Source organism: Zymoseptoria tritici, chromosome 4 (assembly GCF_000219625.1).
Source record: "Zymoseptoria tritici IPO323 chromosome 4, whole genome shotgun sequence".
NCBI classification, from domain to species: Eukaryota; Fungi; Ascomycota; class Dothideomycetes; order Mycosphaerellales; family Mycosphaerellaceae; genus Zymoseptoria; species Zymoseptoria tritici.
The window spans coordinates 55410-70355 of record NC_018215.1 but is presented as its reverse complement, the minus strand read 5'-3'; the positions used below and the strand labels follow the sequence as shown (position 1 = coordinate 70355).

Here is a 14946-nt window from a genome sequence, read left to right as displayed (position 1 = left end):
TGGGTAAGCCGTGGCGTGTGGCGTATATACTCCTCCAGCCGATTGGGAAGGTCGAAGCGCCAGCCTGGCTCTTGCGTTTCTTGCCAGCGATGACATCTCTTGAAGAATCATCCCGATATCAACGCCTGCGACTTGGGCTCTTTTCTTCCTTGCAGCCTTGTCCTTGATTGTCATGGAACAGCACATTGACAGCGCACTGCAACGTCGAGAAAGGGCCGTGAAGCCATCTTGCGAAGATCAGGTGCGGCAACCTGAAGCTCGTGACAGTCAGGCTTGCGGAATGCAAGAAGGTCTCAGGAGAGCCCCATATGGACCAACGTCCGAGCAGCGGCCGCTCGAAGAAATGCGTATGAACAAGTCTGGATGCGTTGTGAAGAATATCAAGACGATCAGGAAATATATTTCGAGAACAAACTCGCCCACATGGATGCCCAAGATGCAAGGATCCCGTGCCCGGACCGACACGCACCGATCGACTTCATCACGCTTCCCTTGTCATCGAGGACTTGCACTGGGCGTCTCCATCTTCGTCGAGGACTGTTGATCCTCCGCTCTTCACATTCGCGAATATGGGGAGAATCGTCCTCATCCAGTATGGCTATCGGACTCAATCTGCTTCTGCAACTCCCTCTGGAACCACTTCGATCGACGACTCGTGCGTCATGTATAAGCTTGAAACACGACGGATCTGCCGGATCTATTTTGGTCGACCCGTGTAGGCAAACAACGGAAGATCTAATGACTTCGCCTTTATTAGGTGGGAGGCAAGTCCAACTGCCATTCGGGTCAATGTATATGTATAGGGCGGTCGATTCATTTCTTACTCTCGAGTTCAAATCATTCTTTCGTCGTTGTCACTGCGAGCTTCAATATGTTCGCGACCATGGCTTCAAGGATGACAGTACTTCTCTTCCTCCTCCCTCTCTCCAATGCTGCAACTTTCTTCCCTCTCTTGAACATGACCGACACCGCTGGTAACCTGATCCAAGCTCACGGCGGCAACATAATCCGCAGCGCAGACTCCTCGGATAGCAACTGGTACTGGTTCGGCGAAGACAAAAGCACAGGCGGAACCTTCCAAGGCGTCAACTGCTACTCGTCACCCGACCTGACGACATGGACCGCTCAAGGCCACGTCTTGTCGCCCATCTCAGGATCCAACATCTCCTCCTCCAACATCGTCGAACGACCAAAAGTCATCTACAACGACAAAAACAAGGAGTATGTAATGTGGTTCCACGGCGACACCTCCAACTATGGCGCCGCTTGGACTGGCGTGGCGACGAGTAAGACTGTCAATGGGCCGTATACCTGGAAGGGAAACTTCAATCCTCTCGGGCAGCAGTCGCGGGATATGACGATCTACAAGGATCCGAGCACCTCGATTGCGTACCTCATCTTTGCGACGAATGGCAACGCCGACTTTGAGATTGCCAGTCTCGACGAGGATTACTACAATGTTGTCAAGTCGGAGTACACATTCAAAGGCGTCTTTCAGGAAGCTCCGGGTGTGTTCCTCATTGACGGAACGTACTACCTCCTCTTCAGTCCTCAAGACGGATGGACACCGACAGGTGAGTTTTCCCAAAAGCGACGAGTCTCTACAGCATGGTTACAAACACCGCCTCTAGTCTCAAGCTAGAAACTCCAGCCTACATCGCCACCCCCATCTTCCCTTCACCTCGCTGACCCTTTCTCCACCCCAGACAACGGCTACCACACCGCCCCCTCCATGTCCGGCCCCTGGTCCGCAACAACCCTCCTCTCCCCGAAAGGAACCTACGCCTACCTCACCCAAAACGCCTACGACATCACCATCAAGGGCACCCAAGCCACGACCTACCTCTACCTCGGCGACCACTGGAATGCCGCCCAGCTCGGCTCTTCCACTTACGCCTTCTACCCCGTCACCTACGATCCCTCCAAGAAATCCTTGTCGCTGCACTACACCTCCGGCTGGACACTCGATCTCGAATCGGGAACGGTGGCAGACTTGCCGTTTGATACCATCTCCGCGGCGGACTCGACGACGCCGAAGGAGCAGTTGGTGGACTGTGCGTCGACCGATTGTCCGGGTGGGAAAGCGGCGAAAGTGACCCCTTCCGCGACGAAGTTTACGTTTACGTGGCCGACGACTGGCAAGGCGGGGAAGAAAGTGGTGTATATCCAATACACGTACAACGGGCCGAAGAATGCGTTCAAGCACGCGCGGGCGAACGTCGATGGGGTGGAAGTTACTGGATGGGCGGCGTTGGAGACGACGCGGGGAAGTGGGTTCTCGCAGCGGGCGCCGTTGACGATGGAGGTGAAGGGAGGGAGTGAAGTGGAGTTGGAGGTGTTGGATCTAGGCAGTGGGGAGGAGGTTTTGGTGGAAGGGGTGCTGGTTTATGAGGACACAAGGTGAGTGTTGAACAGCACTTTGATATGCAGAGGAGCAGGACGCTTTTCATTCATCTATCTCCTGGCCTTCCGTCGGCTTTCTCAGCCCAGGCGAAGCCGGATTTCGTGTGGTAATTGTTGGTACATCATGCTGGATGGCATGCCGACCTTCCTGTGATCCCTGTCTGATCCTGTCCCTTATGAGCCTCGATCTCCGCATCCCAGACCATCTACTCTCGTGATATCCGCCAATTCTCAGTCGTGACATTCGACTCCCATCACACTCATCTCCTGCCCAGATAACTCCTCCCAAAGTCCTCCACCCACGCACCTCCGCCATTCAGACCCTGCGTACTCAGACTCCTCGCCTCCCGCTGAGCAGCAGCGACCTTCTCCTGCAAATTGTTTGCACCAGTCCCAATACCCTGCAACTGCGACAAATGCCGGTTGAGCACGCCAACAATCTGTCTCAACGGATCACCACTAGCCTGACTCTCCTTATCCTTGTTGTGTCCCGAAAGCTTCTCGCTCGTCACGTTGATCTCATCCACCATATCCGTCAAGCTCGTGCTCAGCTCCCCCAGTCGAGAAGAGCAGTTCTCCGCCGTCTTGTATGTGCGCTCACGCTCCGCGTCGACACCTCCTATTCCATCCTCGCCCACGCCGGTGCTGCCCATCAGCTTGTCCACCTCCTCTTCGTACTTATCCAGGAAGTGCTCGACTTCGGATTGCGTGTGTTCGACGTTGGCCAGTTGACGCTCGACTTCGCTGCAGTCACGCTCGGCTTGGAAGCAGCGTCCGTAAAGGGCAGAGATCTTCGCGCTGTTCTCGACCAGTTGGCGGTCCCAGGCTGATGTGCGAGAGGCGAGGTTCTGGAAGGTCTTTTGGTGAGCGGTGAGTGATGTCGACCACATCGTCAAGATCTCATCGAGCGACTTGTGGGCTAGACGAGAGCCAGTTCCGGCGGTGGGACCGGCGGCGGAGGGTGCGGTCGTGGATGCATTCGCTGCCGTGGTGGCCGCTGGTGCTGTGGTCGTAGTGGAGGAGCCGAAAAGTCCTGTCGTAGAAGCTGCGGCGGGCGCGGGAGCGGCGCTTGTCGTTGCAGGCTGTGTGGATGAAGTCGCAGCTGCACCGAACATGGAAGGCGCCGCGTTTCCGCTCAAAGCGGGTCGAGCTGTCGAGGTCTGAGGGAACAGTGAGGAAGTTGATGGCGCCGCAGTCGAAGCCGCAGTGGTGCTGGGAAAGAATGACGATGGCGCGGATGTAGTGGTGGGAGCTCCCATACTGAACATGCTCGGTGCTGGAGCCGCAGACAGTGCTGCCGGAGCGCTGGTGGTAGCAGGCGTGCTGCTGGGAAAGAAGGAGGAGCCTGCAGGTTTCGGTGTAGAATTCTCGGCTGGCTTGGACTGTCCAGCGGCACCGAAAAGTCCACCAGTTGGAGCAGCGCTCGCTGGAGGCGTTGCGTTTGAGTTCTGGCCGAGATTTCCAAAAAGTCCACCACTAGTCGGCGCTGCGGGTGCCTTGCTGCCAAAGATGCTTGAAGTTTGTCCACCAGAGGTCGTAGCGGTAGTCGCCGATGCGGGAGCTGCGGATGATGTGTTGTTGTTGTTTCCAATGTTGGAAAACAGAGTAGAAGTCGGCGGAGCAGTAGAGGTTGTGTTGCTGCCAGACTGCGTTCCTGCAGCGCTGGTTGTCGTGTTCCCGAAGAGCCCACCTGATGGAGCTGCAGGCTTGCTGCCGAACATGGTGGAACCGCTATTCTGCTGTTGAGTTTGATTCGTCGACTGTCCGATACTGGCTCCAAACAGCCCGCCTGAAGTTCCGCTCGATGTCGTTGCTGGTGTATTACTCTGACCCTGTGTGCTGCCGAACAATCCCGATCCTGGTGCCTGCCCGCTTAATGTTGTGTTGTTGTTGGCACCGCCGAAAGACAAGCTGTTACCTCCACCGCCGCCGGAGCTTTGAGGTTTCTGCGCGCCAAACATTCCACCTCCTGTTGTCCCAGCTGCCTGCGCTCCTCCGAATAGTCCACCCGACGTCTTTGGCTCACCCATGGGAGTCGTCGATGCACCTGCGGTGAAGCCACCGCCTCCAAGGAAACCGCTGCCTGGACGTGGTGCCTGTGGTGTGCTGCTGCCACTCGCGCCTGTTGATTGCCCGAACAAGGTCGAGCCAGTGTTCGCTGTGTTACCGCCGGTGGTATTGTTCGTGATCGCGCCGAAGAGAGGTTTCGCGCCTGCCGTGCTGGGAGTTGACCCGAATGCTGGTGCTGATGTGGATGCGTTGTTGCCGAAAAGTGAACCTGATGAAGGCGTGTTTGATGGCTGACCGAAGGCGAATTTCGGTGGGTTGTTCTGGTCGGCCATGATCGCGGATGTTGTGAAGAGGTATTCGGGATGGCGAAAGAACCGGACGACAATCGTGGGAGATGAAAGAGGTTGGTATTGTCGTGGAAGAGTGAAGTTGCGCGTACCTTGGCTCAAGACAAGAAGATCGCGTCGGAGCTCCAAAAGCGGACTTCACTCCGGCAGCTTGGCGTCTGCTAAAGGCGATTCACTCGAAAGGGGACTTCCTATAAACATCAATTCTACGAGAGCAGTCCTTCATTGATTTATGGCGGAAGAAGGAGAGAGCGCCTCGGAAGACCGAATGCGCAGGATCAGAAGCATTCTCATGCCATTCATGCACCAAAGACGTCAAGAAACAGCTTCAAAATGCACCAGTGCTGAGCAGAAGTTACATTCATGCATACAATCGTAGGTCGCAGTGATCCGCATCATCACATCGACTTCCGGCCATGCTTTCGAGTCCCGCTAAATGAAGCCATGCTGGTCTTGTTGCAGCCGTGATCATATGCAACATAGCTCGTATGCAACCAAAGCAATGCCATAATGCCATCTCCAGGCCATGCACACTCAGTAACCCAAAGCAAAACCAATGCCCAACGCCAATATGCAATCGTCCGTGTCCGCATGGTGGTAGTACAATCGTTCAAGACTCTGCCTCTCCGTCCTACTCCTCCTCCTCCAACAGCTCCGGCACGACGTGACGAGCCAGAACCTTGCGCTTGAACTCCACCATGTCACGGTCCCACATGAGAGCAGCTTCACCGTTGAGAGGCGAGGAGCTGTATGAAAAATCGTCAGCACTTCTCCTCATATCAATACCTCTCCCAAATCCCTTCACTCACTTGTTCGGCTCCCCCAGCAAACTCTGAATACTCAACAACACACTGCTAGTGGGCAGAGCAGCACTCCAAGCACCCTCCGCCGGTCCCGCCTCTTTCAAGATATCCAAACAGATACGCCCGCTCATGTCGACATTCGGGTGGTAGATTGGCGTGCGGAAGAGGATCTGAGGTGGCGACATCGGGTAGTTGGACGGAAAGGAGATTTTGAGCTTGAGGGTGAGGCCTTCGTAGGGTGTTTCGGTGGGTCCCTCCATCGTGGCGTTCCACTTGGTCATGTCGGCGCCGGAGGGGAAGGCGCTGATGCCGGGAGTTGGGCTCATCATGAGGGACATGAGTTCGGATTGTAGGCTGTGAGAGTGGATGTTAGTGAGAGCAGAGATGTCGAGCGTGATCTGACGAACCGCTTGATCAAGCTGGCGCTTGTGTTGGTGCTGGTCATTGTCGCTTTAGTGCTCTTGTTGACGGATGATGTCGAGACCGTGGAGGAATTGATGGTGTCCAACCTGCTCGCCATTCTCTTGTACTGTGGTGGTTGTTTGCTTCTGTGAGAACTCGATGAAGGATAGTGGGGGCTTGCTGGAAGGACTGTGAGGCCGGAGCTGGAGCTGTTGACCGTTGATGGTTCGTGGAGGTGAAGTTGGTGGAGTGCAGGAAGATGCTTCAGTGGCAAGAAGAATGGAATATGCTGGGAGAACGGAATGTCAAGGTCCAAGAGCAGAGTTCGTAGACGCTCAGGGTTGGTGATGGATTGTGTTTGAGGTTGGGCCGTGTTTACCAGCGTCCGGGCAACGGCACGTCGGCGTTTACAAGGGAGGCTTGAAATCCGACGGGGCATTTCGGACCACTCTTCTCGCGCCTCACTCGTGTTGGATGAAACCATCAACCTCACCTCATGCATATCACATTCACTTGACAGTGGCGTACTGTGACCGGCAGTCTATGCGCAGGCAGAAGGTGCACGTCTCCTTCGATTATCTGTACGAGCGCTGTTCTCTCTTTCGAAATATTTTCAATGACGAATACTGCCTTGGTGTCGCGATGGTTCAAAGGCATATTCCATCCTCGAATGTCGCCGTCAATGCCATTCCTTTGCGGCAAGATTCCAACTGCTTCTATTGGAACAGCTCCTGCCAGCGCCGAGACTGCACGAAGACTGCCAAAATGACCTGGCCCGCCCGATCCACCGACTCAGCAGACTCTGCGATCACCGGCACGCTTGTCTTGTGCAGCGTGTACCGATGAGCTAGATCTCTTTCTTGATACCTGTGAGAGATCTTCCGAATTCCCTGTGATCTGAGCGGCTGCTGACGAATGAATTGCACTTGCAGCGTGTCATTGTCATCTTCTGGCACTCCGGAGTGCAACCAGATCTGCCACCAGATGCCTCCCACCAACGCCAGCCTACAGAGACCACTCGAGAAGTCAAAGTGTAGATCGATTGTGACCCTCTCGATACGTCCCAGGTCTTCTCCGCCGATCCTCCGAAGCGCTGCTTTGACACTTGAGCCCGACTTGAACCTGTCGAGCGAGGCGGTGAAATGGGTGTGCTGCCAGAACCTGCGACACTCCAACCAAAAAGTAAGTCTCCCTTCGTTGTGTATCTGTCTGCACGTTTGCAAGAGTGTCCGTCCTGCCATCCTCAGAGGCTTTTCTGCGCCGACGAGCGCAACTTCAGCTCCGATGTCGATGCCGGTGGAGAACACGAAGTCGTAGATGCACTCTCTAAGCTCGCGTGGCAGTGCGAGGAGGTGACAAGAGGCCGGTTGCTGGACTTGGTTCCCTGATGCACGGTCGATCGCGGGCGGTCGTGTGCGGATCTCCTCTTGTTTGAATGCGTACGCCCACTTGTTTGCGAGGTTACCGCGCAGCGATGGGCGAAGCTTGAATCGTTGGGAGGATGATTTGAAGGCTTTGCGGTGCAAAATGGAGCCCAGGCGATGGGACAGGCTACTGATGCCACTCTTGGTCTGTTTTCTTGCTCTCCGGCGCTGGTACGAAGGTCTACAGTCAGTCTTCACAACGATGTAAGTGAGCTATGGTTCGTACCGTTTCCTCGCGTTTGGCTTTTGGCATTTCCTTCATCTTATGGTGGACACTTCTCCAAAATCACTGTGACAAACTGTGTCAGCAATCAAAAACAAATATTCATATCCAAGACTCCGGTCCAGAATGGCGAACAAGCGGCATAGGGTGGTAGGCAGCAGTCCGGCAGTTGTCGAAAAGAGAGATTTGTGTGTTGTCTTGGAATTGCTTTCAAGTGTGGGAATTAGGACTTCACGAGCGCAAAACACCCGACGCCCACGCCAAGCTGAGTCACGTCTGCCTGCGACTTCCTGGAATCTTCACTTCACCTCTTCTGCTCAACTTCGCACCGCAACAACATCGGGTCCATCCACCCACACATGGCCAAGATGGCTTCGCCTTCTGGTAATGACCCGCACGCTTCGACAACGATCTCCTCTCCGATGGCTCCGGATCTCAATCAGGTCGGTGCCACCACTTCACCACCTCCGACGATGAAAGACCAGCAATACCAGACCGAGGACTCTTCTCCCACTGTCATCACCAACGACTTGCCGTGCCCACTGCTTGAATTGTCGGCTGAGCTGCGCAATGCCGTCTGGACCTTGGCCTTCGCCGATGTCGACACGAACAGAATAATTGACATTTTCACCGCGACCGGCCCATCTTCTGCTTTGCTTCGTACCTGCCGTCAGATCAACTCCGAAGCCGGTGGCATCTTCGATACATCTCAGCGAAGCTACTGGAAGGAGAACAAATTCACTATCGAAGGAGAGTACGAGCACTTCGAGTACGAGCACGACGGGTCCAACCAGGTGCCACACATTCGTGCTCTGAGGGGCAAAGGTGTCCAGCTCATCGAAAACATCTCCTTCCACCTGAAAGACCACAACTTCGATGTCACATCCGAGCCCGTTCCTGGCACAGACAATTTGGCGTGGACAATGATGCTTGCAGGAGAAGAAGTCCGGATCCGCGGTGTGTGCTTCATAGACAGATACCGCGCTTTCATGGAGTGGAAGGAAGAAGGGGAGCCGCCCCCCACCATTGCAGAGATCCATACTATGTGGCCTGACCTTCCAGTCCGTCCCAAGTTACAAGGCCTGAAGTTCGCACAAGTTTGGCGCGAGATGAGTTAGTGAGTATGGTTTGGCTCAATCGCTCCTTGACTAACGAAAGTGCTAGTACACGAGTTGTGGATCACCAACACTGAATAGTGCGTGCACCGGCGGATGATGGAAGACCGGGGGTCATCGGAGGTAGAGTCGCCACAGGAGTCCACCACGCTCGTCCAGCCGGGAGCAGAAGCAGTGATAGGAAGAGTCACCCGCAGGAAGCAGTGATCGAGCATAATTCAAGGATCGACTCTCACCCTCTCTCTCCGTGACGTTGTCCACTCAGCAAAAGGCTCCAAATCACCCTCTTCTCACGCAGCTTTAGACTCGCCGCCCTGTCCGCTCGTAGAAAGTCGTGGAAGGCGCTGCGTTTGTCAATGATGGTACTCACGTTACACAAGCAAGCACCGGCGCGGCACGCCATCATATGCTGAGTCACTCATCAAGCGCAGGTCATGTTTTCCTCGCTCGTGAACTTCACCACGTCCTCTTCCGCCTCTTCACCACACACAATTCCACTCGGTCAGAACAGCATGGCCATCCCACCAAAGAACGTCCCGCCGGACGCAATGCCGTGCTCCGCCACTTCCGCAGATGAAGGTCCTGTCGAGAAGTACGTCACTTTACCATCAAACACTTGAGCGGCGCATCTGACCTGCCTCATAGGTCTTCATCGCCAAGCGAGACCACCGAGATCACCAAGACCACCGAGACCGCTGAGACCGCCGAACTGCCGTGTCCACTGCTTGAGCTCTCAGCTGAGCTGCGCAACAAGATTTGGGAGCTTCACTACTCGGACGACAAGTCAACCAAAAGGGGGATTGCTCTGTTGGATGCGAAGGGCCCATCTCCCGCCTTGCTCTTAACTTGCCGCCAGGCCAAGTCAGACTCCAGCGGATTCTTCAAGACCGCCCATCTCCGCTTCTGGAAGAAGAAATCGTTTGCACTCAGCGTTGAGCTGTACGATCACGATAATGGTGAATACTTTCCTGTATTCTACGACGACCAGGTCCAGCAACGGCTTCTTGGCCTGAAAGACATGGGTTTCGAGCTCATCACGCACTGCGAAATCTCCCTGTTCGACGATTGGGGAGAAATCCACTGCTGGCCTGTCTCGGGAACCAAGCTGCGGGTGTGGGAGATGAGGATGGATGACGGACACACCGGCGCCATTGTTGTCGGCATTCGCCGTGCTACGCTCACATGGACCCCCTATGGCGATTATTTCTCGGCAAAGGACGCTAGGCAGCTGCTCAAAGGTGACAGCGAACCTGCTCTGTCGCCGGGACAGAAGTGTGCGCAAGTCTGGCAGATCATGAGTAAGTCCCAAAAAGTCATCGTCTCCGCGGATTTTGAGCTAATCGAACTAATAGGGGAGGAAGCTCCATGCCTCCACAACTAGTATGGGTACCGATGCCGACTGGTGGCGAGAGCAAGCTGAGCATGATGACGCAAAGCGCAAAATAGCCGAAAGAGTTTGATCGCAGGTCCATGGCGGCGAAGCTTTAAAAGATCGAAGCACGAAAGCAGCAAATGGTCGCAACCAGTAGCTATCATGATTCCGTCTGACTTGAGCCTTTCTCTTCTCTCCGTGACTTCACCCACTCCCCAAAAGGCTTCCAAATCGCCTCCTTCTCATGTGGCCTCAAACTCGCCGCCAACCCACTCGTCGCCGTCGCCACAAACACCCACGCACCCTCCCAATCCTCCGTCTTCCCCATCTTCTCCCTCTCATCCTGCCACCCATACCGAAACTCATCCTTCCGGATATTCCTCCCATACCGCCACCTCCAAATCGACTCCCAGATCCCTTTGCCCACAATACACACCGCCTCCGGTCTGAACTTCCGGATCTTCTCCTCTAAGATTGGCGTTCCAGCTGCGGACTCCGCTTTGCTCAGTTCCGCCGCATCTCGCGAGGGTCGCGCAACGATGTTGGTATTGCCCATGCGGTATAGGCGTGGCAAGTCGACGTCCTCTCGTGGTTCGAGACGGCGGTCGGTACACCCGGAGCTGTGGAGGAGTTTCCAGAAGAGGTTGCTCGGGTGAGCGTAGGCGTGACCGGAGGTCGCCGTTCGGACTCCTGGGTTGAAACCCACGAAGACGCAGATGAGGTTGGGTGTGAGGATGTCGGTTAAGGGAGCGAGGTGGGCGTATTTTTCTGGAGGGGCGTAGCGGCTGGAGGGGCGTTTGCGTTTTGATGGTGACGGTGACGATTTCGTGTCGGTGTCGTCTTCTAGTGCTCGTTTCTTGGAGCGCAGTTCTCGAGCGTTTGCGGGACCTTGTGGGCTTTCAGTCTTGATTGCCGGGCCTTCAGCATTTCCATGTTTGTAGCGTTCGAGTGTTGCGCGGAGTCTGTCACTTGAAGATGGCGCATTTGCTGGATCGAAGTTCCGATCATCGTCCGGCCTAGCTTCTTGCTTCATCTGATTGTCTGCTCTCAATACCAGGAGCGATATATCGATGTAAATAAAAGAGCTGACGGAGAGGCATCTCAAGACTGTGCGTAGCTTGAGGTACGCAGTATCACAACTACGCAAAAGCAGTTCGAACTTGCAAAGACAACGTCCATGTTCCTTCTTCCATCAGACATCATGCATCGGCAGTGATGCGAACATTCCGTCGGCATCTTCTCCGGTGACGGGAAGGCGCGGGAACAGCAGTCAAATGGCTTGACCCAACTCGAATGCTGATGAGATGGATCAGCAACGACATCTTGTGCGATCGAGCAACGTATGCTCTGCCATCAAGACTGATCAGTGAGGCACCGCGCAAACCATGGCAAGAAAAGAAAGAGAGCAAATAGAAGCATGGCAACGGCCAATTCAACTTTTCGTGGATGCTCGAGCGGTCACGCTTCGTTGACATTCTGCGATTGTGTCTAGACCAGTTTGCGTTTTCCCAGCCTCGAACGAAGCCTCATGGTCTTGTTTGCGACGCAAGATTGACAAACCTTGAGACGATTGCGGAAGAAGTCACAATGTGCTTCCGAGGCCTTTCGTCATGGACAAAGCGCTCAAATGGTCTTCTCGCCAATACCGCAGAATTGTTCCCGATCCACAGGTAACTCGCAGTCTCGTGACATGTCCTGCTGACGAATTCCGCTCTAAGAATGGCTCGAAAAAAGGCCACGCAGACTAAGCCCGGAGGACCAGCTCCGGTCTCAGCACAGCCGACGACAACACGCCAACTGAGGAGTGCTGTGAGATCTCAACAGCCTCAAAGCTACAATGGTGAGTGCGACCGGATTTCTTGGAAGATTCCATACTGATGGGAGTTCCAGGTGCTGGCGCAACCACAAATTCGAAGAAGCCAAGCAGCTTTCGCGCAAGAGACGGTCACGATCCTCGAGAAGAAGAGGAGGACGAGGTTGACAGTGGGAACGAAGAAGCCACGAGTGAGCAGCAAGTTCGTCCAGACGAGCAACGCTCGGCAAGCATCCAGGCTCTTCGAAATGTCGGAGAAGATGAGCTGCATGAGTCGAATGACGATGAGGGAGTCCCCGTTGGACAGACCGCCCAAGAGTCCGTGTCCCAAGCATCGCCGCCAAGCGCGCAATCGCCTCAAGGATCGGAAGTTCAGCAAGCAACGAGTGATCCGCTTGAGGCAGTCAATCAAGCAGCAGGTATCGGTCAGCCAGCACTCAGTCGTCCGCCAAGAGCTGGCCATGGTTCAACAGCAGGATATCAATTATCGCCAAATGCAGATGCATTGCTGGCGCCCCACTCGGCGAGGCACGCATTGGCGGATGAAGGGCCTTCGCAGCATACGCCAATCATACCGACAGAGCTACCAACACTTGAGATGCCTGCTGGTTACCCCGACACTGGCTCTCGGCCCGCTCTTGAGACTTTGGCCGTTGAAAGTGAAGTCGGAAGACCTCGAACGAGTGCCTCAGCATCCTCCAAGTCTTCGTCATCGCAGTCTAAGCGAAAATCGACTGAAGGTCTGGATCCACGTTACGGACATTCTCCGAAGCGATCCAAGACAGTCAAGAATTCGCTGGTCGGGCCTCAGGTCACTGAAAGTGCAACCGCTGATCACACCGGTGAGGATGACCTCGTCGTGCAAGACGAGACTGAACTCGAAGATCCCGAGTCTCGTCCCAATGAGGTCTCCGAATGGCCAGACGCTTGGCAAGTGGTCTGGAAGACCGTGATCGCTCGCAATGCTTCGAAGGCAATCATGGTAGAATTTCGGGACTATCTGCGCGCTGCGCGAAAGTTCAGGGTCGACATCCTTGAACAAGTAGACGTCCCGCAGCGACCAGACAGTGACGACGCAACGACATACGCTCGGCGATGTATGCACGCCATTAAAAAGAGAGTGAACACAAGGCCGACCGTCGAGCAGGGAGCTTCTGTGCTTCCAAATCCAGAGAAAAATGCAGAGAACAAGGTAGATGCCCAGGGAGGTGCCCAAGGAAGGGTCGACGGTGACGCTTCACTTGCCGGCGTTGATGCCTCACTGGTCGAGGAAGAGCTCAGCGCCGTTCAGCGAAGGCTCGGTTTCCTACAGCCAAGAAGCCTGCTGCGACCAAGAAGCCGCAGTCTCCAGGGCACTTGGAATTTCAACGGGACAGCTGGCTGCGGGGCTAGCGCTTTTGCTGGCCGGTGGGTGCAGTACAACCAACGCGGCGAGATTATCAACCGCATCGTCTTGAAAGATGTGCGCCATCCGGAAACGTCATGTGCCAACAGCGAGGCCAGCGATATGTGGGAGAACATCGACCGAGAAAGACCGAGAGAGTATTTCCTCCAGCAAAGACTCAACCGTTGTCCAGAGTCACATAATCTTGTCAAGTGCTACGCATACAACGTCCAAGAGGATCATCGAATGATACGGCTCTACCTCGAGGACTGTCCGCATGAAGACCTGGAGAGCGTCATCAAACAGCATGCTCACGTGCGAGACCATGTCAGAGATGCACAGGACCTCTCGCTCGACTACCGCATTCCGCCGCCAGCGCTTTGGTCCATCCTGGAGGCGATGGTGTCGGCGGTATGTTTCATGACTTCGGGCTTGCTGCCAATCCATCCGGAAGGTGGCGGTACTTGGCAACCGATCTTGCATCGCGACATCAAGCCGGCGAACATCTTCCTCTCTATCCCGCATACCAGAATCTGGCCTGGGATATCCATGCCGAAAGTCGGCGATTTTGGTCTCGCCGTGGAGATCGTGTATGGCGAAGCCCCGAGCCAATCGGGAACTGACCTCTACATGGCTCCGGAGCGACTGTCCGACGACAACGAAGAGTTCTTGAACGCGCTCGGCTCCCAGTTACGTTGCACCAGCAGCGAAATCTGGTCGATTGGACGGGTGATGCACGACCTCATGACCCTGCGCCGATCGGATCCGAAGAAGCCGAATGCAAAGCAAAGCCTCAAGAGCTTTCCTCCTGAAGACGAACAGTATTACAGCGAGGAGGATCCAGCTCTGCTCAAGTTGGTGAAAAGCTGTCTGGTCGAGCACTACATCAGTCGACCCGCTGCGGCCGCTCTCTGGGGCCAAATACAGAGCAAGGTCGGCTCTTACCGTGATTTCAGCCTGACCAAGCCGCCGATGAAGACCGAGCAGCTGCCGGAGCATGAGAAGCTGTGGTACAAGCAGGCTCAGAACGATCTTTGGGTTCCGCAGAGATGATGGAGCATGAAGTGCCGCGGTGGTTGGAATCTGCCGGCGAAGAATGGAGGCTGGAGCCGTTTCGGGAATGTTGCGTGCGTGGAATGTGAAAATGAGCCACCGATCTATTTTCAGTTCAGGGCTTCGCTCATGCCGCGTGCAAAATCCCTGATACGTTGTGGTTGGAGAGTCGTTGTGCCGTCGGTTCTGCCATGCTCGTCAGAACGTGGAGGAAGTCTGACCGTTGGACTTCAACGGCGAACGCTTGCCGGCCATCAGTTTTCAGGGGACGGCCGCATCTGGACTAGGACCACGGTAAAGGACGTTAAGCTACTAACACTAGGCTGAACGTGGAATGTCGTCCTTGGATGAACACTTCTCACGATGTCCCCATGCTTCAGGAACCGAACGCCATTCATGTCTCATACGTCAATCGATCATACACTCGACAGTCCGAGGTACTTGCATTGAAGACTTTCGCAGCGAACGTCTCGTCCTCCTCGTCATCCCCTCCAGTCAACCTGAAACCACATGGACAGCTCAGGAATGCAAACCCGAGACAAACCTCCTGCCACCACGGCTCATCATTCCCTTCACACCACCATACCTCATGCGTCC

At 55.0% G+C, this 14946-nt stretch overlaps 5 protein-coding genes across 5 annotated transcripts; 2 read left to right on the top strand and 3 right to left on the bottom strand.

Moving 5' to 3' along the window:
- Positions 1-892: 892 nt before the first annotated feature.
- MgXYL5 (beta-xylosidase) lies at positions 893-1915 on the top strand (the record flags this gene model as incomplete). Its single annotated transcript, XM_003853557.1, has 2 exons — positions 893-1574; positions 1707-1915. Coding segments are annotated over 2 exons (891 nt in total), but the record flags the coding sequence as incomplete, so codon positions are not given.
- Positions 1916-2663: 748 nt separating this feature from the next.
- MYCGRDRAFT_108919 (uncharacterized protein) lies at positions 2664-4786 on the bottom strand (the record flags this gene model as incomplete). The annotated part of the gene is made up of 1 exon (XM_003852750.1): positions 2664-4786. The coding sequence occupies one exon, from the start codon at positions 4743-4745 to the stop codon at positions 2664-2666; it is 2082 nt and encodes a 693-aa protein (XP_003852798.1).
- Positions 4787-5391: 605 nt separating this feature from the next.
- MYCGRDRAFT_92233 (ubiquitin--protein ligase) lies at positions 5392-6008 on the bottom strand (the record flags this gene model as incomplete). Its single annotated transcript, XM_003852749.1, has 3 exons — positions 5392-5506; positions 5570-5917; positions 5971-6008. 3 exons carry the CDS (start codon positions 6006-6008, stop codon positions 5392-5394), a joined length of 501 nt encoding a protein of 166 aa, XP_003852797.1.
- Positions 6009-10289: 4281 nt separating this feature from the next.
- Positions 10290-10922, bottom strand: MYCGRDRAFT_24066 (uncharacterized protein; the record flags this gene model as incomplete). The annotated part of the gene is made up of 1 exon (XM_003852748.1): positions 10290-10922. A coding segment is annotated over one exon (633 nt), but the record flags the coding sequence as incomplete, so codon positions are not given.
- Positions 10923-11709: 787 nt separating this feature from the next.
- Positions 11710-14349, top strand: MYCGRDRAFT_92231 (uncharacterized protein; the record flags this gene model as incomplete). Its single annotated transcript, XM_003853558.1, has 3 exons — positions 11710-11769; positions 11924-11939; positions 11990-14349. The coding sequence occupies 3 exons, from the start codon at positions 11710-11712 to the stop codon at positions 14347-14349; spliced, it is 2436 nt and encodes an 811-aa protein (XP_003853606.1).
- Positions 14350-14946: the final 597 nt, after the last annotated feature.